The sequence below is a fragment of the Ciconia boyciana genome, chromosome 6 (assembly GCF_034638445.1).
Source record: "Ciconia boyciana chromosome 6, ASM3463844v1, whole genome shotgun sequence".
NCBI lineage: Eukaryota > Metazoa > Chordata > Aves > Ciconiiformes > Ciconiidae > Ciconia > Ciconia boyciana.
In genome coordinates this window covers 61,898,193-61,923,541 of record NC_132939.1, presented here as the reverse complement: position 1 = coordinate 61,923,541, position 25,349 = coordinate 61,898,193, and the positions used below count along the sequence as shown (strand labels likewise).

The window sequence follows — 25,349 nt, the reverse complement described above, 5'->3', positions numbered from 1 at the left end:
CAGAGTGCAAACCAAAGTGTTTAACTGTGATAACAGCCACTGCAGAGCAGGATGAAGCCACCACGAGGGCAGAGGCTCGATGGCTAGAACAACTGAAGCAGAAAAAACTGCAGTATGAAATGCAACTTTCAGAATTTGAACTGCATTGCCTATTTTTCATGCTGTAGGATGCTAACTAAGCAGTAAAGTTGTAACTGTAGTACTGACGTACATGTGACTGTGCACTGCAGCCACTGCTACTCTTATCTGTAGCAAGGCAGATTCCTGAAATAAGAATGTCACATCAACTCCCTGATTCTCCTTTTCTTCTTCACCCATTTACTAAGGACACAAAACATGCCATTACAACAGATACCAGTGGACATAATAACCCAGTGGACCCATAATCCAGGAGGAAATGGTTAGTGACCTGCTACACCACTTAGACATTCCCAAGTTCTGATGAGAACTTGAGTTCTGATGGGTTCTGATGAGATCCACCAGAGAGTACTGAAGGAACTGGCAGATGTGCTCACCAAGCCCCTTTCCATCATTTACCAGCAGTCCTGGCTAACTGGGGAGGTCCCAGTTGACTGGAGATTAGCAAATGTGACGCCCATCTTCAAGAAGGGCCGGAAGGAGGACCCGGGGAACTACAGGCCCGTCAGCCTGACCTCGGTACCAGGGAAGCTGATGGAGCAGATCATCCTGAGTGCCATCACACGGCATGTAGAGGATAACCAAGGGATCAAGCCCAGCCAGCATGGGTTCAGGAAAGGCAGGTCCTGCTTGACCAACCTGATCTCCTTCTATGACAAGGTGACCTGCTTAGCGATGAGGGAAAGGCTGTGGATGTTGTCTACCTAGACTTCAGTAAAGCCTTTGACACCGTTTCCCACAGCATTCTCCTGGAGAAACTGGCTGCTTATGGCTTGGACGGGTGTACTCTCACTGGGTAAAGAACTGGCTGGATGGCCGGGCCCAAAGAGTGGTGGTGAATGGAGTTTACTCCAGTTGGCAGCTGGTCACAAGTGGTGTCCCCCAGGGCTCTGTGTTGGGGCCAGTTCTGTTTAATGTCTTTATCAATGATCTGGACGAAGGGATTGAGTGCACCCTCAGTAAGTTTGCAGATGACACCAAGTTGTGCGGGGGTGTTGATCTGCTTGAGGGGAGGAAGGCTCCGCAGAGGGACCTGGGCAGGCTGGATCGATGGGCTGAGGCCAATTGTAAGAGGTTCAAGACTAAGTGCTGGGTCCTGCACTTGGGTCACAACAACCCCATGCAACGCTACAGGCTTGGGGAAGAGCGGCTGGAAAGCTGCCCAGCAGAAAAGGACCTGGGGGTGTTGGTTGACAGCCGCCTGAATATGAGCCAGCAGTGTGCCCAGGTGGCCAAGAAAGCCAATGGCATCCTGGCTTCTATCAAAAATAGGGTGGCCAGCAGGACTAGGGAAGTGATCATCCCCCTGTACTCAGCACTGGTGAGGCCGCACCTTGAATACTGTGTTCAGTTTTGGGCCCCTCACTACAAGAGGGACATTGAGGTGCTGGAGCGTGTCCAGAGAAGGGCAATGAAGCTGGTGAAGGGGCTAGAGCAGAAGTCTGATGAGGAGCGGCTGAGGGAACTGGGGTCTGGAGAAAAGGAGGCTGAGGGGAGACCTTATTGCTCTCTACAACCGCCTGAAAGGAGGTTGTAGAGACGTGGGGGTCGGTCTCTTCTCCCAGGTAACAAGTGATAGGATGAGAGGAAATGGCCTCAAGTTGCACCAGGGGAGGTTTAGACTGGATATTAGGAAATTTTACTTCAGTGAAAGGGTTATCGAGCATTGGAACAGGCTGTCCAGGGAAGTGGTTGAGTCACCATCCCTGGAGGTATTTAAAAGACGTTTGGATGAGGTGCTTAGGGACATGGTGTAGTGGTGGTCTTGGTAGCGTTAGGTTAACAGTTGGGCTTGATGATCTTAAAGGTCTTTTCCAAACTATACGATTCTGTGATTCTGTAACATTTAGCATCAATCAGTGGTACTACTCACCAGTATGAGTAATGGGAAATACCTTCCCTCCATCTCCTGGCCATTATGCCCCTGGTATAGCCCAGTAGACCATTTGCTTTATTCAAGATGCACGTGCATTGTTGGCTCATATTCACCCTGGCATCTGCTGTAAACCTCAGGTCCTTTCTAGCAGAGCTGCTCCTCAGCCAGGTGCTTCCCAGTCCGTACTGAGACATGGGGAACCCTGTGCTTCTTCCCGAGCTTCGTGAGCTTTCTGTTGCCCAGTCCTCAAGCTTATCAAGGTCTTTGCCATTTGTTGTCAGCCACTCCTGAATTCGGAACTCACCAAAGGACAGGTTTCCATTCGTGGCAGAGCACTGCACTATTTTAAGAATCGCAATGGAAATGTAACTCTAAATACAATAGGTTTGTAACTGGGAGTTTCCTCTTCAAAAGCAAAGAACACCATCAAATACTTTTTTATGATCGTGACTGGTAACACACTGTATTTACCAAGTTGTCATTTTGTCAGGCTCACCAAAGGTTGACTCCAGCACTCCTTGCACAGGAGCATCTCCATTTGCAGGCCAGCTGGGCTTCCACAAACCTCAGCGGTAAACACCCTTTCCACACATTTGAAGAATTAGGCCAAGTTCGCACTAAAACTTTTGTCTGATAAAGGGGAAGATGAAGATGCATGCTGCCACCTCTGCTGTAAGGGCACATATAGCTGACTGTATTCTGCTGTCCTTAAGAAACACATCTCCAGTGCTTCTGCCCAGGGTATTTTAAGGATTTCAGCAACAACCCAAACTGCCTGAAGTGCTCCGCCACTTACCAAGCACTGTAAAGGTATCTCCTGAAACCTAACACTGTTGTCTGAGGCACTATTTACAGGCCTGTAATGTAAACTCTGGTGTCTGTACTCAACTTCTAAAAGGTAACGCCTGTCAAAGGAAGGGTACTTTCTCAAAACTGCGAAAACATTCAAATACAAGTGTTATTTTTTTCCTGACAAAGACATTTCCTTGCCAAAGACATTTTTGTAGACAGTGTTAAAATTTCTGTTTCCAACCACTGAAAAATGCAGCTGCTGGCCCAAATTTTCTACATTAAAGGAAGCTATAAAGTGTATGTGCTTACAGAAGATCTTTCCTGTTTTTTTTTCTTACAGGCAGTCTCATAGGGCTGATGGGCAAATATTTAATGCACAGTCTCTACTCCAGAAATGTACAGATATTAATAACGCATGGAAGTAATTTAGAACAACTAATTTCCTGTAAGTTTATAAGAGATTAAAAGGCAAAATCTTGAAATCCTTATTTAGACTTGACTTCTTTAATGCCTCACTCTATGGCTGACATCTACAATGGATAATTTTTTACTTTAAATTTGAGCAATATATAAGGTTCAGCCAGCCCCATCCAAGAATAAAAGGTGTTCCTTACCAAAGCTCCTTTGTGATGGACCTGTGATTTGGGAAGGAAAGAACCCGTTTTCTTACCTCCCTGAAGCAGGCTGTACACCACCAGTTCGCACACACCATCAATCCCACGCAGTGCTGTGACGGTCGAGCAGGCTCCACACCTCAGGCACCCTATTTTCATTGGCAACACAGATCTAATAAAGGCATGAAACCAGCACTAACAAACTCAAATTAGTAGCCAACAAATCCACAGGCTACTCCCCTGATATTGTGCCTGTATCAGAAACAGGGACTCCTTCTAAAGATCAGATGGTTGGAGCTGGATTTTCTATTCCTGCCTGCTGCCTAGTTAAAAGGGTGATGTCAGCTCATCCTTTTTGCAAACATCCAGCACTTGAAACCAGCTCTCCGATGGATAGGAGAAGTTACTGTAAAGGAAGCTGGGCCACTTCCACAAGCAATAAGGAGTGGGTTAGAGCTTGACCCCATGTAAAGTATTACTAGAAGAGGACAGGAGCAGGAGAGTCATCTATTAATTGCAGCTCTCCAGAGACAAGATGGTTGTTGTTCCCATTTTTACCGGTGCTGGGGAGGGAGGAAACAAGATAGACAGTCTTAAGACTCAGCTCTCCAGCTGACAGACAACAGATGGACCAGTAAAAAAACAGTTTTTTCCCAGTGGGTAATTTTTCTTCCCAGCAAAGAGAGACTCCCTCAGCTTTTTTAGTTTTGGGGTTTTTTTTTTGCCTTGGGCATTGCCAGCATCACATGGAGTTAGATGAAACTGCTTCAGATGCTTCGGCTACCAAAGACCGTTATATGTAACTGATGTGAAGAAAATGAATAAACATTAATTAGCAGAGCAGTTCTCATACAGCTCTCAGACATTGCCCTGAACTGTGTACTAACCTGCTGCTGTTTACCGGACAGGTGACTCACCTGCTGTTCCAGGCGACTTCTAAAACGGATGAGAGAGTGATTTCTATAAAGGCTTCTGAAGGCCCTAACAGTACTTGTCTGAAGCCCTCCCACATTTTAGAGGTGATAATTATGTTATCTGAGACAGTATCTACCTTTCCTTTCTAGCACAGTGCTGTTGATAAAGAGCTATATGAATTCAAATCAGTTGCTCTGAGACAGCTGGTACAGCAAGAAAATTTTTGCATCAATTAGGAAATGTTTTTTTTTCTTCATACAATCACTGTTCACTCAGGTGAGCTAACTAGAGATGACTAACCATGAATCCCCGGTGGTACACATGGATCCCTGCTCAGTTTGTAAATGGGAAAGTGTGACGAAGTTTATAGAATATGTAAAAAAAAAAGGCCAAACGCTGAGAATCATAACTTTGTATGACGTCTATGTATTGTGTTAAAAAAAGAATAGAGAAATAGAGACCAAGCACTGTTACTTTAAATTGGTTTTAATATGTCTTTCAGGACAAAATAAACAGGTGTGGATCCAAAATTCATCTGAAAAAATCTGCATAAGGTGTAAATATAGTTGTACATTACTATGGAAATGCTTAATTTTCTTTCCTTTTATAAAGTGCATTATGCCAGAACTGTAAGACCATATATAGCCAAATTAAAAATTACAAAAGCGTCAATATCCTATACTGCGTGTGTTAGGAAGCATAGACCTGACTATGAAGGCCATATTGTAAGGGTAAGTGTGAGAAAACATGTCAAATACATTAATGTGCCTGAGTGAATCAGTAATTGCTACTTTTAAAAAACTATAATCTTTACCACAAATTCTGCCATTTTGGTAGACGTTTACCCTTATTCTTCCATCCAGATACCTAACAGGATGATGCATCAACCAGTTTTAGTCATTATTATTGCATTTGGCTGGGGAGAAAAAAGAAAATAAATTCATCACAGTGATTGTTATTAAAATGAAATTCCAAACAATACAAAATAATACACAAGGGAAACAGCCAAAATGAAAGCAAATTCACATGAAAATGTTCTTATTAAGCATTGTGTCACTCAGTAGATTAAAGAGCTTTTTGATAAAGGCCTGACCTTACTCACATTTAACTCTATGACAACACATATGAAATTCAATAGGAGTAGATCTTTCATTTAAAAAATCCATGCTATGAAATGAAATGAAATGCCTGATATTATTTTTACAGTAACAGAGTAAGTCACGGGATAATTGCCTATTACATCATGCCCATTGACAACATCACTGGGTCTCTGATGAACCCTTGAATGCAAAGACAGGCAATGTGGATCTACTGGAGACTTAATGGAAAAAATACTTAATGGAAAATAAAAAGATTAGGTGAAAAGAAGAAGTAATCCTGTGAAAATTAAACTATAAAACCTAATTTTTTCAATATGTCAAATACTTCATTTAGAGTTGATCATTTAAGCCAGTTATTCAGCACACCAAGGGGCCTGTTAGTCATTGTGGACTTTGCCTATAAATCAATGAAAGCTTAAATATAGTGGCAATCTCCTAACACAAATGCACTGATGAAGATGAGGCCAAGAAAAGGAACAGGTCTAGATCATCCAGTAGGCAAATGTCACAAGGTTAAGCCATGTGAAAACAAAACTTAATTACTGCATCTCCAAGCATCTTTATGCTTAAATGACCTCATATAAGTGAGGCACATTTCACAGTGCTTGTAATAATTAGCACTTACCAAGCACCTTTCAGAAGTGCTTTGCAAACATTAAATAAGGTCAGAAATCTCATCGCTCTTTCGTTAGAACACCCATAAATCTGACAGGGAGATCTTCCTCATCAATGTCAGAGCAAGGATTGCAGGGCTTGACCCACCAACCTCCAAAAAACAGTTCAAAAGAGGTGAGGCAGTATTCCTAATGGCCATTTTACAGATTGCAAAAAAGTAGCAAGGAGATTAAACAACTTGTCAAAGATTGAAAAAGGAGTTGTAGCTGAATTAAGGATTCATGGCTTTGGGCTCTTTTTTTTTTTTTTAAAGAGATAAAAAGTATTTGATTGTGGCATAAAGCCCCAGTCTGTGATGAACTGGGGTACGAAGAGACTGCACTGCAGCTGGAGGGTGTCAGAGTTCTGCCCTACAAGCAGCAATACAACCATAAACAGTTAAATTTAGTGCTTGCTTGCGATGTGCTTGTACTGGTACTTTTGTAATTGCTTCTTGACACAAATGGGTTTGAACATTAACCATTATTTAATATTGAGCGAGAAAAGACAAAGGGGATGAGTATGACACCAGATACTCCAGACAGGTTTTTCTTCTTCCCCATCTCTGATGCAAAGAATGCCATTGTTTTGTATCCTTGGAGTTATCATCTCAGAAAAGGGATATTTTCACACACTACATAATGGCATTACCGGGGTCGTGATGCCATTTCCACAGCCCCTGGGAATGATACAAAAATATTGTTATAGCTCTCCAAGACATATATAGAAAAGGAACATTTACTTGGAAAATTCCGCAGTTAGGGAATAACTCCGTTTCTAGTGTATTCTTTTTCCTCTACAAGAGGTAGGCCTCTTTTTGAGAGCTCTTGAAGTATAGCCGTTACAAATTAGAAGATCCACAAAGAAATCCAAGTGTATTCTTGAAGATTCTGGGACCTCTCCACGGCTTCTACACGTCCCAACCCTGGCAGCCACATGTCATCCCCTTCTATAAATAGGCATTACATTTTGCTGAGGAAGGTCAAAATGTGTGAGGGGTGTAAATATTGCAACAGTCACCATTAAGTCATGCGTTGATTTATTCTTGGAAACCTAGGAGCTGTGGAAGCAAGCGTGCCTTACAGAGCTGCAAGTCCCAAGTTCCTCAGATAACTACAGTAAAACTTTGGAAATTACAATCGCTGCATTAGCAGGAAGAAATGTCTCAGGTTCACTGAGAAAACACAGCGTGCTGTCTTGGCTCCACTCTCCCCGTGTGTTTTGCACCCTGAGGTCTCTCTTCCACCTTCACTCACTCCTTCCCTACTGCATAAAATAAAGACTGCACATCTGACAGTCTCCACAGGGATTGTCTGTTAGTACACAGGACATTTGAAAGAATTACTAGACAGGTCAACTTTCTGCAGTTTGGCCCCTCTACAGATGTCATCTCAGTTACTAGAATAGGCTCTGTCATAAAAATGCTTGAGCTGCTCTCCATTCATTTTAGTGGGCTATTAAAAAATAATTATATAAAAATTATAGATAATTGTGTTTGCTTTGCTTTGTGCAGTCAAAAATACCTACCTAACTTCACTGTATTTCAGAAACTGAAAATCTGTATAATCCAACCAATTTAAGTACACGGTATCTGTCTTATTACTGCCAACCCAGATACATAGACATTTTAACATTTGAAGTTGAAGAACAAATCCAAGCGTCACAATTCTAAAGTTACCCAGTAACTACTGGAAAAGGCTTAATACTGGTTTCAGCAAGAAGAATTAACTCTATATGGATGTAAAATACTTTCAAATAGTAACATGGCTCAAATTTTTTTAAAAATTTTTTCCTTATTTTGGTAAGAATACTTTTTTAATTTTTTTTTTTATGATGACCACCAAGGAGATTTTACACTGAATTTACTGAGAACTTAAGGATAAATAAAATGTTACAATACAGAATATATGTTTTTTTTCTATTCAATTCCTAGAAGAACATGTTGGTTTTAAATAGCATCTCCATTTAAAGAGGAAGCAGTAAGGAACAGATGAATGCTAAATTGTGCTTCTCATCACTGAAGTTCTTCATTTGTTTAGAATAGCTGGATCATCGACTCTCTTGATTTTCCAACTCCGACCCATTTAACTAGGGAGAAAAACACATCTATTAGAACAACTACTGAGAGTAAATATTATAATCAATGAATTGGAATAATTTTCACCTTCCATCACGCTTCACTATAAACTAGACAACTTTGTGCTGAAACACAATGCTAGGAAGTTTTACTGTCAAAAATCACTTTACTCCTGCTGTATTACCGGACTAGAAGTGCAAGATACTGAAGTTTGAAAGCATGAAATATTTATACCATAAACACAAAGCATTGCAGATGGAAGGCCTAACAGAAGGCCAGGCATGTTTGTTGCAGGTGTAACTATCATTGTCTTGAGTGATAGGATGTCTAGCTAAATCCCTGCAGAGAGGAAGCGAGAGCTCTGACAGACTGTGAAATTTTCTTGATGCGGACCAGGAGATAGTGATGCACATATGCTACCGTATTGTTAAATGTAAGGCTGCAACTAAAAATGTTATCCAATGTGAGCAGCCACCCCAAATACCATCCTATAATTGTTCCACTGCAGTTTTTAATGCCCACAGATACTATAGAACTGACTGTAGGTAGGTCTCCTTTAGCCATCAAACCCACCAAGGCACCCTGGCTTCACACTGAGAACCAGAGAAATAAAGTAAGGGGAGCTTTATTTACATATCCCATCGCCCACACCTGTGTCCATGACCACACACGAGCCATCCACTGAGTTTCAGGCTTTGCTATCAGATGCTTCCTAATCCATGAACAATACTGGAATTGCCACAGTTGCAACTAGCTCACACTCCCCAAATGTGACCTTTGAGGTGCTTTATGGAAAACAAAAGCACACATGCCAGCTTTCTAAGTTTGCTACTGTGGAAATTCCCTTTCAAACTCCACCATTTATGCTCCACCTAGCTCTTGGCATCTCTAGAGCTCTAGCAATTAGATTTGAAAAAAACTGGATGGCTTAACCTTTGGAGACCGATCACGTTAAGATTCTCATTTTTCCAAAGGGCAGAATTGGGCTAAACAATCTTGTATGTGTTATGCAACACATCTCCTGATATGGGTAAGTATGGAAGAGAGGAAAAAAAAGAAGGGGGAAAAAAAAGAAAGAGAAGTCTATGTTCAAACAGGGATGCAGTGCAGGAAGTAAAGTGAAAGGAAGAGGTTAGTAAAGGGAAGACATTAGACTAACTATGCACTGAAGCATGGTGCAGAGATCCCTAAGTTTTCACTGACAGAAGGCAGCAGTTTGCCAAGAACAATACACATTTATCTTTCCTCTGGTTAAATCCTTGTCAGCAGCAGCTTGGAGCTCTCTGCAGACCTGCCGCAGAACACCACCCCCTTTGCTGCTTCTTGGCAAGCTGTCATTTACCATTGTCAGCCCAACCACAGGTACTTCCATTGCCTCCTGCCCAAATCAAGGCACTCCCTGACTAACGAACGGAGCACTTTTACAGAGCTGCTCCTGTCTGCTGTGGCATCCTCCTATGTGCATCTACAGAAAGATTTACCTGGCACTCCAACATGGTTCTCCACGCAGCGGATGTAATTCTGGGCCTTGGGTGGGAGGTCCTCCCATTTTCGTGCACCAGTTGTGTCGGTCTTCCACCCAGGCATTGTTTCATACTCTACTTCCACCTTCTGTAGTATCTCCTGATTAGCTGTGGGAGAACAATTTTTATCACTGTTGATTTTAGCTGCTCCACCTTAAAAGAACAGACCCATGGTTCTTGACCAACAAAGTCTTTTGACAACATTTAAAATCTGATAAATAACCCCTCCCCAGTATTTCTACCGGTTGGTTAATTCATTTATTCTTAATTTAAATTAATTTCTGTTACTTAGGAAGATAACTCTGACTCAAGAGGATCCAGTAATCCAGTTTCCTCTTGTCAAAACCTTAGGATGCACTCTATGTTGTCAGAAGACTACAGTAGTATTTTTAAGGAAACAAATTATTTGACATTTACAGTAGTTCCACTTTTTGGTTCAGATTTGCACATAATAAAATAGAAATCCTCCTGTAGACAAGGCACGACTTTCTCAAAAATTTTTACCTTCATGGAACAGGGTTAAATCAGGCTTGCTAAAAACTTAAATATCTGCAAGCCTTTCCCCACTGGAATTCTCACTGTGCTGCTGTCCACAGCCAGGAACTGCCATCAGTGGTGGGAAAACTGCCTGCTGCCAGCCCTCCCCTTGCCTCCAGAATCCCCCATCTCAACAGAACAAACCCCTCATCTTGCATAAACTGTTACAGGTATCTTGAAAACATCATTAATGTACGAAAATTACATATTCTTATATCTTAAAAATTTTAACAGGAAGCATATTCATGAGGCAACGTATACTTTTGTTAACCACAATGTTGTTGCTGTTAATTACAGTTACATGATGGTAGCTCATAAGCACCTTTATTCTGCTTGTATCCATCTCGTTTTTGCACAGCTTAGGCACTGATTTTATTTTTACCTTACTTCATTAAAGGCTATTGCCAAAGGCTATACCACAGTCACTGACTTGAATCTTGCTGACTTTCAGATCCCTTGTGTTGTCAATAAAAAAATCTAATGGGACAAGACATAGAGGCCCTAACACAAGATTTTATTTGCTCTGAACTTCTTGTCATCATACATACAGACACAAGGTGACTAGAAAATGCTAATATACTGATACAGTAGTCTTTATCCTGATACCTCAGTTCTGCAAATTTCTACAGAAGGTCTAGAAAAAAAGAAATCAAGCCTGATTTTAAAAAGCAAACAGTCTTTCCCAACAGGTAGGACTCAATAGGCAGGAAAGAGAAAAATGAACACAGTTATTTAACAGCATACCTGGAAAATATGGAATTCTTTTTCCACCCAATTTGTAAGCAACACCAATTTTAATCTCATCAAGGACATCCAGAATATCCAGTTTTGTTAATGCCAAACTGTACAGAAAAACATTGGTTAGGGTTACACACATGATGAATCTCCTCTTTAATACTTTCCACCTGTCTTTTTTTTTTTTTTTTTTTCCCTCTAGTTTTGTATTCACAAATCCAGCTCAGGCAACCCAGCAAGCAGAAATACACAAATATTAAACTATGAACGTATTAAACTATGAACATTGTTAATTGAATTCACACCTCTCGGGTGAACACATGACTGAGTTACTAAGACACATTTCCAAATGCTTGGCTGCTCATACAGGTGCACAGCATTCCGTTCAGCACGTGAAAATGCAAGCTGACTATGTAAAGTGGCACGACTGGACTTGGCTTGGGTGTGTATGACGGCATGTCACTTTATGTCACTACTACTGATTATTTCTGTTATTCCTACTGATTCACAACAACTGTAGGACAGACTTATTTACTAAATTACACTTTTAAAACAGACTTCACAAGCATAATCTGGCTACTAAAATCATGTATACAGTTCAGTAGGAAAGATCCCAGCCTGACTTTCAGTGCCCGGGCTGTGCTGTCAGGGTTGTCAGTTTAATGAACCTTTTTAATCTTTTGAATGAACACAATGGAACACAAAAATGGAATCTCAAGAAGACACCGTAGCATTCACTGATCAGAATAAAACTACATTTTAAAACTAGTCAAATTCTCTAGAAACAATATGCCAGACCTTGCTTGGTAAACATATGAGTAGCTAAGGACTTAGACAGGTATGTACATAATAGTCCATGCTATATGCTCAGTAAGTATATGATTAATGCAATGATTAAATTAAAAGACCTTTTGGGAAAGAAGGAGCATAGAGCCAGTTCTTCAACTTTTTTTAAGTTTTTATCTCCCCATGTTTTTTAACTGTCACAGTTACCAGAGATGACATAGTTTTGTTGATAGAAGTGCAGTAATTGTATAGAACTGAAATGGAAGGAAACATAACGCCTTCCTAATACTATTTCCACATAAAGTAGAACCGTCTAAGTTAAAGCAAAATATAAATCCAAGTAAAAAAAAAAATTAAAAACCCCTTCTGGTAAATTAATGAACAAAGATCATTGTTCCTTTGTAATATTAGTAGCATAAACTATATTAAGTTAAGTCTCAGTTTACAAGATATTAAAATGCCTGGGGTCATGTGTTTGCATATATGAACAAGTTTGCCTGAATGCATGAGGAAGTCTACACTTTATATGAACAAAACTGTGATGAAACTTTTGCAACTTTTTCTGAAAATACAGATTGGTAATTAGTTATAAATTAATGACTTGTTACAGTTACTAGCATTTTAGCATTAGACATAAGCTAGCTTGATGGCATTATGATCTTGAACAGTTCCTTTAAACAGCCACTTTTCTTTTAAAATGTCGATTTAATATATATTTTGAATTGTAAAATAATTTACCAATCAAGTAAGTTTCTCAGTCCCAAAGAAAATAAAGCTCAGCCCATTAAAAGCAGAATTTATAATAAAATATTAGACTACATCTTTGTAAATAAATGAACCTGTTGGGACTGGAATGAAAGCTGTGCCAGTTGCTGTACACTTTGTGTCATTCCCCTTATTTCACTTCAAGAGGTAGTGGTTCCAAATGATGCAGAATTGGTCCTACAAGTATGATCCACTAGAGTCAACCAAAGCTCAAAACCAGCGGGTTTTAGATCATGACGTAAGTCAGTATGAAAGCACTGGATCAAGAATGCTAGAGCAAACTGTTAGAAAATGGATATATAGATCCAATCTACTTGGCCATCTGATGTAAGCAAAATGAAAACATACATGAAAAAAATCACTGCTATGATGTTGTAAGATCACTTGATTTGAAAAAAAAAAAGTCAAAGGAATTAGATTAATATTAGCATTAAGACAATTCTCAGTTGCCCATTGTGAATTATTTTATTGCTTAAAATGTAACACTTTACTGGACTTATATTAACGTTACCTACATATTTATTCTGCGAAGCACAAAATTATCACTTCCAAATGTAGCGCAAAATCTGTGATGCTTACGCAGTGAATCCGTTGATCATATGAGCATATTTCAAAATGACAAGATCTAACCAGCCACAGCGTCTCTTTCTGCCTGTAGTTACTCCCCATTCGTGGCCACGGGACTGTAAAAGATCTCCAATTTCCTAAAAGAAGACAGAAAGAATGCTGATGGTATTTCACTGAAAAATAGCAGGAAAACAAATATAGACAAATAGCAAGAAAAATATAGTTGTACAATTCCAAGTTTTTTTGGTAGGAAAAAAAGAAAAAATATATTAAGTTTTATTACAAGGGGACTAAGGCGGAGAATAAAGCCCCTCATGCACAGGATTGTTGTATTTCAATCACTAGCATTTCCAAAATACTTATTTAATGTGACTATTTAATGTTCCAAGGAGACACTTTTCTTCCTTCTTCATCTCATGGGAAGACTTCCTTGACAATTCAGCCCTGTTTTTAATTTTGTTTGCATTTACTTTCTTCATCTGGTCTTTTGGCATCTACTGTTTTTGGGGCAAGATTGTAAATGCTTGGGACAAGATCAATGCTTGTACAATGCCTAGGTCAAAAGATTCCTTGACTGTGCCTAGGGCTCCTAGGTTCTACCACAGTATGAAACTGCCAACTGTTCTCTTCGGGCTGGTAGTGTTTATAATGTGTTAAAAATGAAGAAGAAAGAAACTTCATGCTCATGATTCATAAAACTAAAGGATATCACCAATTCATTTGAGTCATTAGAGAAAGGATTTTAGTGACTAAATCCTTAAATTAGATTCAGATCACTGACCTAGAGATTGCTGTGTGCACAGCTCATAATCAATACTCGGAGCTTTCTAGTTTCTTGATAATGAAAATACAATAGACAGTTTAAAAGAATCAAAATCTCTCCCCTTCTTTTTATTGATCAGCTTGTGCATGACTGGCTGATGCACACACCACATTTATTCTATAAATCACTCAGAACACAGGCTGTTAAGCACAGAAGTTGTATCTTGCAATTTAAGCTTTCCTGTGATGCACTGACAGTTCTAGTCTACAACAAACTCTTGCCACTGAGATGCACCTAATAGTATTACACAAAATTATGAAATTTGTTTTCAGATCATTCATTACAACAGAAGTGGGGTCACTGTAATATAACATCATCACACTCGTGTTTTTCTCCTCTGAAGGAAAATACCTTAAGTTTATAATGTAATTCTCCTCTCTTCGTGAGCGCAATTGCTTGGCATTATTATTATGGTGCTTATTTATCGTTGGTATACCCTTACCCCATTCCATTGACCTTACTTTTTTGGCAACTGTATATATTGCATTTTGTAACATTAAACCTACATTAATCTGCTCAGTGGGGAAGGCTCCAATTCCCACCCGAGTAGTATACGCCTTCACCACACCATACACATCACCGACATGCTGGGGAGGAACACCAAGCCCGGTGCATACACCACCTACAGTGCAGTTCGATGAAGTCACGAAAGGATACGTGCCTGTCAGAAAAACACAACAGCACAACCCTGTTTCAGCAATTGTAAGAAACAAAGATTGATTTTCCTTTCTGAGTTGAAAGGAGATTTTCTCCTGTATGTTTGGTTTTAAAGCTAAACTGAAATAGCAGGCAAAGAGCAGGACAAATTTTTCTTACTACATGTCCCCATTTTGCTTTTAAGAGGACAAATTAAGCTGTTCTTCCCCAAATTGCTTCATCCTGTAGTGAATAATATGTATTTAGATTTCTAAAGCTCCACAGAAACCCCTCAAACTGAAGGATTTTTTCCACTCAAATAGCTGACTTATCCTGGCAATTTGTATGAGCATATTATTAGTGAGCAAGAAGTTCACACAGACAAATAAGAAAATATACTACTTTCTTATAAGTAAGGAGGTATCCACTATGTGCGATCTGTTCCAATGTGTAAGCTTTTCTGCATTCATCCTTTGCAACTTTCACTGAGGATTGCCCGCAAGGGAGAAATTTAAAAGCATCTCAATACTACTTCCCTTAGGCACTGGATCTATTATAGGATGCTGCTGCTGTGTAAAGCTTTTTTCACTGTCCTGTGTATCTCAGAAAGTATTTCCGCAACATCCACGGAGAGCCTGGTGTAAAGGTCCCAGTCTGACATTCCCAGTGCTCTGAGTACACAAGTAGCTCTGAGTATCTGCAGCAAGTTTGCTAAGCCTTAAGAGGTTAATAATGATCTCTACACTGTGACTTTGGATGGGAGCATCTCTCCAGTTCTTCATTTCATCTTCATGGAGACCTAAGTGGTTTAATTAGGCTTTTGGTAAGAGAGCAGAGCAGAGATTAACTGAAGAAGCTAGATTTACAGGTTATCTGCACTAGTTTAATCCTCCCTCCACTGCAGAGGAATTCTCAGCAGCACTGCAATGGCTGCTTGGAATGTACGGCAATGTGCACACACATTTAGAAGTAATAAAGACAAGAATATCGGGAGTGAAATTTCAACTCCACTGGAATAAACTCCAGTAACAGTCAATATTTAAACCCTAACCACTTAATCCTGTTAATGATACAATCTCTGGCTTACTGTGCTTTACTTTTGGGAGATGTGTTCCTATTAAAGGAAAGACTATTTTGTTTCTCTACTTTCCTGCTGTTTGCAAAGCTGATATAAACACAAATCAAAATAAAACTAATCAAAATAAAAGTAATCTCTTAGGATTTAAACTGAGTTTAGAATTTAACTTACCAAAGTCAATATCAAGTAACGCTGCATTGGCTCCTTCAACAAGAATCTTCTTTGGGGAGCCATGAAGAGCTTCATACATAAAATACACGCCATCTCGAACCATGGGTCTTATTTTTTCAGCATATCCCTGCAAATTTGAGTAGAAATGTCAGCTTCCGCAGACAATGGCTGGAAGCAGGGAACACTGGGTTCACTTTTGAAACACAAAACATACAGATAACCCTAACATGCCAGCTTCAGTAACTGTGTTTTACCTGAAAAATACAACCATTAGCTTATATTCTATTGAAAACAAATCAATGTATTGAACCACTCACATAAGAAAACATGACTTGTTATGGCATTAGAGCACCATAATTTCTGTACCATTTCTATTCACAGAGATATAATCTCTATTATAGTGTGTCTATAGTCTAGACACACTGAGAGTGGGACTTAGAAATAGTGCAAGCTCCAAAAGAAAAAAAAAATCACTAGTCACTAATATTAAAAAATATCTTTAAATGTAGGGTGTCAGCTCTGAACAAGTACCAGACAAAACTTGGGAAAGGCAAGAGATTTTTTTAGCATCCTCTTTTCTTACGTATTCATGAAAGGTGTTCTACCAGTAGCTCTTCTGGATTTATTTATAAAAAGACATTTTTCTTGTAATACCAGGATCTTGAAACAGCTTCCACAAACAATTCTTCAGTAAGCATGGAAGTCTCTCAGACAGACTAGATCAGTCATGGCTGGAGACTGCTAACTGCAAGTGTCACCTCGCGTTCTCTTGGCTACTTTAATACAACAGTTATTTTATGTCAAAAAAGTAAAATATTATAGGAGAATTAAATCATTCACAAAAATTATTTTAATGCCCACAATAAGAGAACATTCTATTACAAAGCATAGCTACTGCTTATTAAAAGGTTTTTATAATAATGAAGAGATGCATTTTTCATTTAAATTAATTAATTAGTTTAATAACTAGTAGTTCTGGTACACTTCATTTTTACTTTCTAAATTAAAATAAATATTACTGTTTTCTTCTATACTGTCCCTGAAACTGAACAAATATTTCAAGTGTTAAATCCTTACCTTTAGCTTTTTCAATTGTCCTTCTATATCTATTTCCAATGAGGGAAACATTGACTTGTATTGTTGTGCCAGATTTTTAAATCTGCAAAATATTGAAATCATATCTATGAAGAACACTCTTTGAGTTACTGTTCATAGAACCTTTGGCAAGAGCTCAACTTATATTATACACAGTATATACCAAGAACTATAGGGAGAAAATACCCAGAACTTCAATACCTCAACCAGTGCATTTCCCAATGTACAAAATTATATTTTAAATTATGAGAATCTCTGTGAAGTACAGGAAATATACTGACATTCTTTCCAGTTTTCTTCTCCTTCTAGACAATTTATATACAAAATTCAGACACATATTTAAAAACATCTCCTTAAAAGCAAATCTGTCAGCCAAAACGTATCACTCTTTAACATAATATTTAGAAATTAAAATAGTTGTACCTTGAAGAAAATTCATCAAAGTCAGAAAGGAGATCACAAATTCGAAGGCCTGTTCGTGCAGCTTTGGAAGAATATGTTGGTCCAATCCCCTTCTTTGTTGTGCCAATACTAATTAAAAAGAAACCCCCCAAATGTATAAATATATGCAAAAATATGTTTTATGCTAAGTAATTTTGTTAAAGCTCTTCAATATACCATATACTGGGCAGAAGATCTGAGACATAAAAAAAGACTAAAGTTCTATAATAATAAATATATAGCAACTTCCATGCTTCAGTCAATTTGCATAAATATTGCTAATATTCACAGTATGCAGTAAAGCATTAAGCCTTGAGTCTGGCTGAGAGAGGCTTAGTTGAAACTATGTGTATATATACTTATATTATACAGTAATAACGGTTACTATACCGTCCTGTGGTATTACTACATTCCTTACCACAAACAATAGGAAGCAAATGTCATTTTCACATTTTCACAGTTGCAGCACTGTCTATAGTTGTAAACAACAACCAGTTCTGTGAGCGATCAAACTGGTTTCCTATGGCTTTGGCATTATTCATAACATCTCTGTCCCTATGAACTGTTGCTGCAGCCTTTACCTTGATGAGGATAAAAATGAAACTGTTTCCCTACCCACATGCCTATTTTCATGTGCACTTTAAAATACAATAGCTTTGAGACCCCTATTTGTATGTTAAGTGTGGCTGAAATTGTCCAATGAGATCAAAAACTAATAGACTAACAGAGAGAAAAATACAGTGTTCACATAAACCTTTGTTCTTTCAGAAACCGGAATAATGAAGTATGAATAGTTACATACTGTGCTAAAGTGTAAGATTAAAATTAAAATAGAAACTAATATCTCCATGAAGTATAAGTGAATATACAATAACCTATTACAAGCGTGGAACCTAATCGTGCCAACACTTCAGACCTGATTCTGAAGAGCATCGCTAGTCTGATATCAAACTGGATTGGAAACATCATTTTAACGGAAATGGGTTTTGAGGATTTGGTAGGAATTTCAAAAGTCTCTATATGTTGCAGAGAACTGGAAAATGGAAATATGTAAGAATTCATACCCTGCCCTTTCAGTAATACCTCAGAGTTTGTTCACTAACATAAGCAGGAGCAGAACTGTCACAGAATTAGTAACATCAGCAAGGCTCTTTAGAGATATATCGCATTTCTGTTTTCCAAAATTACACTGATTTTTCAAAACTGCATAATTATTAATGAAATGAAGCTGCTGAAAATATTTACTTTTTTCCTTCTTGTGCTTGACGTTGCACTTCCTGGAGCCCATCTACTGCCTGGTGAAAGTCAAACACTGCAATGAAAAATCAAATGGACATAGTGGGAGACCAAAGGAGAAAAACATTCTTTAAATCACAGACATCTACAATTTCAAGACAAAGTGCCTTTGTTATCATTGATAGTGCGCAGGTCTCCTCATGTGAAAACAGAAGGAGTATTCCTTAAACATTGTGAAAACATGTAAAACATCACTCTTTAGCAGATACAAATTCCATTATTATGCTCCAGGTAACACAACATATAAAGAAGCTGTATTAGATCAAATACATGACTGCTCTGTGGAGTAATAATGTAGTTTAGCACCATTTGTAAGTTTTTTCCCCTCCTTCAATCATCACTTACCTATATGTGCTCTATCTGATATAATCAGTCTTTTCTCCCAATCTTTTAAACCTGTCAGAAGATATAAAGGAAAGTAGGATTTCAGCTGCGCTGATTGGCCAAACTTTGAGATTTGCTGTTAGTTTTTGTATGTCTTTCTTCTAGTTTATATAGCTCCTTGTTAAGAAGACTGTAGACAAAATGGATAAAACATAGGTGAATATCAAATATCAGCAATGTTTTCATTAACAAACTTTTCTCTTTCTTTACTTTTTCAGCTTTCTCATTTTGGTATGGACAAAAGACACTCACTTCTTCTTAATGCCAGAATGCTGTGGCTTACACGCAATTCTTATTTTAAGGAAAGATTCTTGTTTAACTCGCTATACGATAAAACACTTAAACTCCATTGTGCCTCAGAAAATAGAGAATTTATATAGAGAGAATCATAGAACAATTTAAGATGTAAGGGACCTTAGAAGGTCATCTGGTTCAAAGCCTCGCTCAAAGCAGAACCAACTGAGTTTATACTTGAGCACAGAAACAGGGACACAGAAACTCTGGGTTAAATCACCTCAGTTTGAGGTCAAAGGGACCTTTGCCACACACTTCAGGATTTTATTTTCTGTCTAATGTGGTATCGAATGCCACAAAACTCCCTGAAGACCCATGAAAAGATTGCTTCTGAAAATCTGTCTGAAAACTACAACACAATTCAACATTTTATATGCTGGTTTCCTCGTTATTTAAAATCCAGGATGTTATTGCACTGAATATTTACAGTCAGAAACAAAGGCTTAAAAAACCCCTCAACCTGGCTGCCAATATAAAGAAAGGTTAAAAATTACTCGATACAAACCTTTCTTTTCATTCTTTTCAGCTTCTTCAAACAGGCCTGGTAAATGTATAACCACTCCATTACCTTTGGGAACATAAATGGTTTATTTTAAAGCAAGAAATAAAATACTCATTCTTAGGAGGTAAGGCATGTAAACACTTGCTGTCTGAAATTTTATTTTAAAAGTTAGGTTAAGTTTCTCACATTTCTCACAAAGAGAGCTTGAGAACTTTTTGGATAAATCCTCATTTTGGGTAGCAGCTGTAAGCCTGCTAAAATCAGAAAAACCAGAGCTTGCTTGTTTCAGATGTGAATGCCGGGCCTGCTCCAAAGCCAGCTGAGGTAAGCGGATTCTTGTCTTTGTTTGTGGTGGACCTTGCACCACGACTTCAGCCTCAATTGTTCACTGGTAAAAGCTCAAAGAAGTCCATGGCCTTACAACACTGACAAGTCTGTGTGACAGTATTTAAATTTTCTTCAACAGTCACATATTTGTCTAAACTCAGCTCAAACTAGTGCTGTAATACATTACCAATGCCTTCTTCCTGCTTTTGAGCTACAATTTAAAATCCACAAGCAATACAGAGCATAACTGATGAGATGTGGAGGATTACTGATGTAGTGGGCTGGAAACAGCTGCTGCTTCCTTCTTGGGAACATCAGAAATATCTGCAAGAGCCTGTCCCAGCCTAAATTTAGGATAACTTAAGTTATAGTCTTTACTAACTGACAAGGGAGTAAAGTGGAAATCAAGGCAATACACCATATTTAGCAGAGAGAAAAAATGTTTCATGTATTTCAATCATCCATTTGGGAATTATAAAATGGAACAAAACTGCAACTACGGTTTCGCGACTCACTAAAACTTACACTTATTTCTTGCACAGTCTGTATACATTTTTTTTTTTCTGTCAGAAAGAATCATAATTTTGGACAAGTAAAAGGCTTAAGTTTGCCTATCACTTAAATATGAGTTTAATGTCCAGTAAGCAATGCAAACTTTTTTATGATGACATTTGCATTGAATACAACATCACCTTAAACAGCCGATAATGTGAACAAAAAGGAGACTGGATGATGACCTTCCAAGCAGAGCCCTGTATCCTGGGGCCTATTTCTGGAAAGTCAGTAAAGAGATGCCAGAGATAAATGATATTATTTATTTAGCCTAAGAGCTGGGTTTTGTGTCCTCAAAGAACAGCATTTATATTTCTGAAAGTGTAAAAGGAGTATGCAAGTAGAAGGTGGGATCCAAACTTGTACCATAAAGTACAAGAAAGAGCAACATGACAGAAAGAGGGGGTTCTTACTTTCAGTTTTCTAGTAGCAGACACTAAACTGACACTGAACATAGAATAACTCTTCACATTAAAGCAGCAGTGAAATAAAAGACAAACAGCTGAAGCTAAAGCAAATCTGACTGACAGTCACCTATACGTTTTTCTTTGTTTGCTACTATAAACTATAGTTGCAGCTACCCATCAATGTAATTTTATTTAATAAGTTCCAAAATTGTCTTACCAATAAAAGAAATTGCCTTTGGATTAATGATGCCACTAGGAAATAGGTGAAAATCATATTCTTTCCCATCAACCACCACAGTATGGCCTGCATTATTCCCACCCTGCAACAGAAAGAAACACCAGAAGATTAATGGTCTTATACCACCACTCTCAACTCTCAGCAGATTTGCCAAGGTCATCTTTTTTTATTTATACATTCACGTCTTGGGTCACTGCTTTCTCCACCTTAGAGTTTCTTGAGATGCTGTAGTATTGTTAAAAGGGCTCAGACAGGACAGTTTAGGGGACTGAAGGATTTCAGCAGGACTGTGTAGCATTACGAAGCAGAATGACACCACGGAGTCAAGGCAGGACTGGGGCAGGGCAAGAGTAAATGCAAGAACGGTGGCAGAAGCTAGAAGAGAACTGAAGTTTTCTGGGAACAAAACTGGATTGAACTACCATGGGAGTCCTGCCTCTGACATGCCTAGACAAGCCCATCCTTTTTGGGCATCTTCTGTGCATGGTCATCTCTTTACAGTTAAGCCTACAATGCCCTATATTTCCTTCTGAATGGAAGCTCTTCCTGCCTGCCCACCCACAAAACAGCTACTGCTTCTCTAGGTGTTCACGATGGAAGGTCTGTATAGAGTTGGAAGCATGTGCAGTCTTTGCAGCTTCACAGAATCTCCCTGTCAAGGGATGATCTTCCCAGTTACCACCACCACCACCACCCCCCCCACCCCCACGCCCCCTCCTTTTATGGAGTCTACTACAATTCATACCTTATACAACCATCTACCAGACCTGAGAATGGAAGCTGGTATTTTCTTCAAGAAACTGATTTTTCCCAAAAGGCTTTAAAAGAGGATGATGAGACAACAACAAACTTGGGAAGAGGTGAGTAAATCAAGGTCATGAGCTGATTTGAATTGAAGCAGTGAAGTTTTGAAAATTAAAGGTCCAGTTTTCTCAACAGGCTTAATGTTTGTTGCTGTTCTGTGGTGATATAACTTTTTCTCCTACTGATAAGGTTGGGACATCTGACTACTTGTCTGCTCTGATGCTACAGGCCTTCCATTTTCCAAAGTGATTACAAAACTTTGTGGATTTGATATGAGGTCCGAATGATGTAGATGTGTCTGGAATGAGGGCATACTGGAAGGAGAGCTGAGACTGTGACTGGTAATTTGTAAATAATGAAGAACGTTGGCTGAATGAGTGGAGTTGTTACATGATAACTCTGAGAAAGAACAGTCATATATAACAATTAATATAACACACTTTCTTCCAGAGTTTCATTTTCTTGTTTGCCCATTTGTTTGCATGTAATATACAGGAAAATAGCAAGTGACATTCCTTTCAGAATGTGGATATACACTGAAACACAACACTAAAAAAAAGATACAGGCTATAAAAAAATGCAAGTTCTTTTTTAAGCAGTGGGATGGAGGGAAACATTAAGAAATATGCCTTTAAATACAACAAAAATAATTCTCATGCTTTGGAAGATGTGAGTTCAACAACAGAGTTTAAAAAGATAACCTGCTAAGGGAGAGCTGAGTACGAGTTGTAACACAAAAAACTGGTACATGCAAAACTTCATTTGATTTAGTGAATGGCTGGGTAGCTCATCCTTGGGCTGGGAAGGATGGAACAAGACTCCCAGGTGTCTTGTTAACGCAGAGTTATAATTTCTCTGGAGAATCCTGAAGAAAGCAGGACCATCCTGGGTATGTAGCTTGCCTCCCAGATATAATAAGCCAGTTGTAGGAACCTGGATCTAGTTAAAGGTACTGAACAATCTAGCAGGCTAATAAATCATGCAGGAGACTCCCTTACATGATATTTAAGAGGTCTGAGACTGGATGGATTGCACTGGTTGAAACACTAGCTTATTTTACTATAGTGGCTTGAGAAAGAGGCTAGTAACTTCTTCAGAAACCATCAGCTTTCCTTTTCTGCTTGCCTATAGACAGTGGCAAGATGGGGACTTTAAAAGTATGAACTCCATCATTTAACACTGATTTAATCTCTACTACAAAGAACAATTTTCCCATTTCCTGAGAAAATGGGGAACCAAGCTCCTTCAAAAGTATTTCTTGTCACTAACAGTATAGTTATATTCTGCTTTTCTTAGTCAACATGAACAAATGAAATCAGGCTTGAGGACTCGCAATCTGAGATAACAGCACTCCTAAATTATAGTCAGAAGTGTTTTCTTCTATCCTAAAATTTTAGAAGGTGGGATATACCAGTATGAGAACATTTATGAAAGATAGTTTATTATTTTGGAAATTTTCCTGAACTACTCATACCCAGACAAATGCTGTTTCTTTCTTTAGCAAATGCTTAAAAAGGGACATTAATCAACCAGCTGTGAAAGCTGGCATACATAAAAAAAAGGCTGAAGCACAGAAACATCAGCAGATATGAGACATCCTTTAATTGCCAAAATCTCTGAATCCACTTTCAGTTCCTCTGGACAGATAATATAAACCAAGAATTCAGTGACAGACCTTATAAAACAGCACTTCTCTAATCTAAAGCTAATGTTGACAGCTATGGAACTGTTTTTGTGCACTGCTCATGTTGGTCTGCATTTCCTAAACAAGTGTCTTCTGAGTATATTTTTACAGCTCAATTAATTAAATTTTTACAAATATAATTAAAGTGGTAGCAGAGCATTGAATTACCCAACAGACATGATATAACTTGCAAAACATACGGCTGGTCTGATGAGATACTTTCTATTTATCATCTGGTCATCTCAGTAATTTCTCATGTTCAGTTTCATAGATATTCTAACAGCATATTGGCAGTCTAACAGCTCAGATATTAAAGATCTCTACTCCTTTTCTAATTTTACTTGAGTTCTAAGAGTCAATATAGGGTCTATATGAGCCATATCTTTTGCTAACAAATATAAGGGGGACCTAAAAGCTTGTATGGGCTTAATCTGAAGATTACATGATTGAAGGTGCATGGTACACTGCAACCATGTAAGCTCCCTTCTTTTCCTCAAATGGTATTTCATCAAAGTGGTGTCAACACTAACACACCTAGTGACATTATTCTCTGGACCCTCAGGATGGCCCTCACCTGGACTCCTCACTTGGACCAAGAAATCTTTGGTTTCTCTGCTTGGCCCTTGCTTCAAATGCAGCTCTACATAATGAGCTCCATTTAATGCCCAGACTGAGCTCACAGAATCTCTGCTGTGCACCACTGATCTCACCTGACTTTTATTTATCTTTCATCATTTCCACTTTCCTAGGTCTCTAGAGATGGTATCTGCCTTCTTTTGTGGTTCTTCAAAAACTTCTCTAACAAAGGGAATGTTAAGGCAACAATTTCTGACAGATTAATCACCAATGCCACTTCAGCATCATCTGTATTGCAAAATGATGGTATGACCAGAAATAACAACTAGCATTCAATTCCAAAACCTGGGAAGCCTGGGTATTCCCATTAAACTACTCTGGTGTGGGAAGTTCTGTTCCAAAGAAGGCTGAGTGCAACTGGGATGACAGCAGTGTCTTGAACATTAGGATCCACTTCAACCTGAAACCTTCCTTACTGCTTCTGCAGTGATTCCAACATGTTCAGTAGCACTTGTGCCCCTTCTATTAAGCCACTTTAATCTCTAGTGACTCTATTAAAACTGTACCAAATGCAGGTGACTGGGGCTATCAATTACAGCAAACTGCAGCAATGAAGTGGGACTTGAGAACTAGAAAGTATCAAGCATGCCAAAAACATGATAGACATCTTGCTATAGTAATAAAAAGACCTAAATATAATTTAGAAAGCTCATCTCCAGAGAGCACACAAAAATCCTTGCTTTGAGGCACTGCCTAGATACAGCAGTACTTTTTGACTGTGCAGCCATGGCTGCTGTTCTTCATATTAGCTATGTGAAAATTTCAAAGCTGGTAAACGCTTGTTTCTAACAGTATTGGTAGGTGTTAAAGTTCTTCACCTTTAAATCAGGCACCTAAGAAAAAATAACTTTCATTGAAGTAATTCATAGCCTGCAGTGGAAAATTAGTATTCAGCCTTTTGA

The 25,349-nt window shown here is 38.7% G+C and overlaps 1 protein-coding gene across 2 annotated transcripts in view; it reads right to left on the bottom strand.

Moving 5' to 3' along the window:
* Nucleotides 1-4,809: 4,809 nt before the first annotated feature.
* Nucleotides 4,810-25,349, bottom strand: part of ADSS1 (adenylosuccinate synthase 1) — a 31,108-nt gene continuing 10,568 nt past the window's right edge. For both annotated transcript variants that reach the window (XM_072864569.1, XM_072864570.1), the window contains 12 exons: nt 21,303-21,405; nt 19,803-19,865; nt 18,965-19,015; nt 18,569-18,635; nt 17,306-17,413; nt 16,865-16,946; nt 15,788-15,914; nt 14,409-14,563; nt 13,092-13,216; nt 10,971-11,068; nt 9,648-9,797; nt 4,810-8,177 (listed from right to left, as the gene is read on the bottom strand). In XM_072864569.1, coding sequence (XP_072720670.1) covers nt 8,125-8,177; nt 9,648-9,797; nt 10,971-11,068; nt 13,092-13,216; nt 14,409-14,563; nt 15,788-15,914; nt 16,865-16,946; nt 17,306-17,413; nt 18,569-18,635; nt 18,965-19,015; nt 19,803-19,865; nt 21,303-21,405 — 1,182 coding nt within the window. In that variant the 3' untranslated portion in view covers nt 4,810-8,124. The remainder of the gene's footprint in view (nt 8,178-9,647; nt 9,798-10,970; nt 11,069-13,091; nt 13,217-14,408; nt 14,564-15,787; nt 15,915-16,864; nt 16,947-17,305; nt 17,414-18,568; nt 18,636-18,964; nt 19,016-19,802; nt 19,866-21,302; nt 21,406-25,349) is intronic.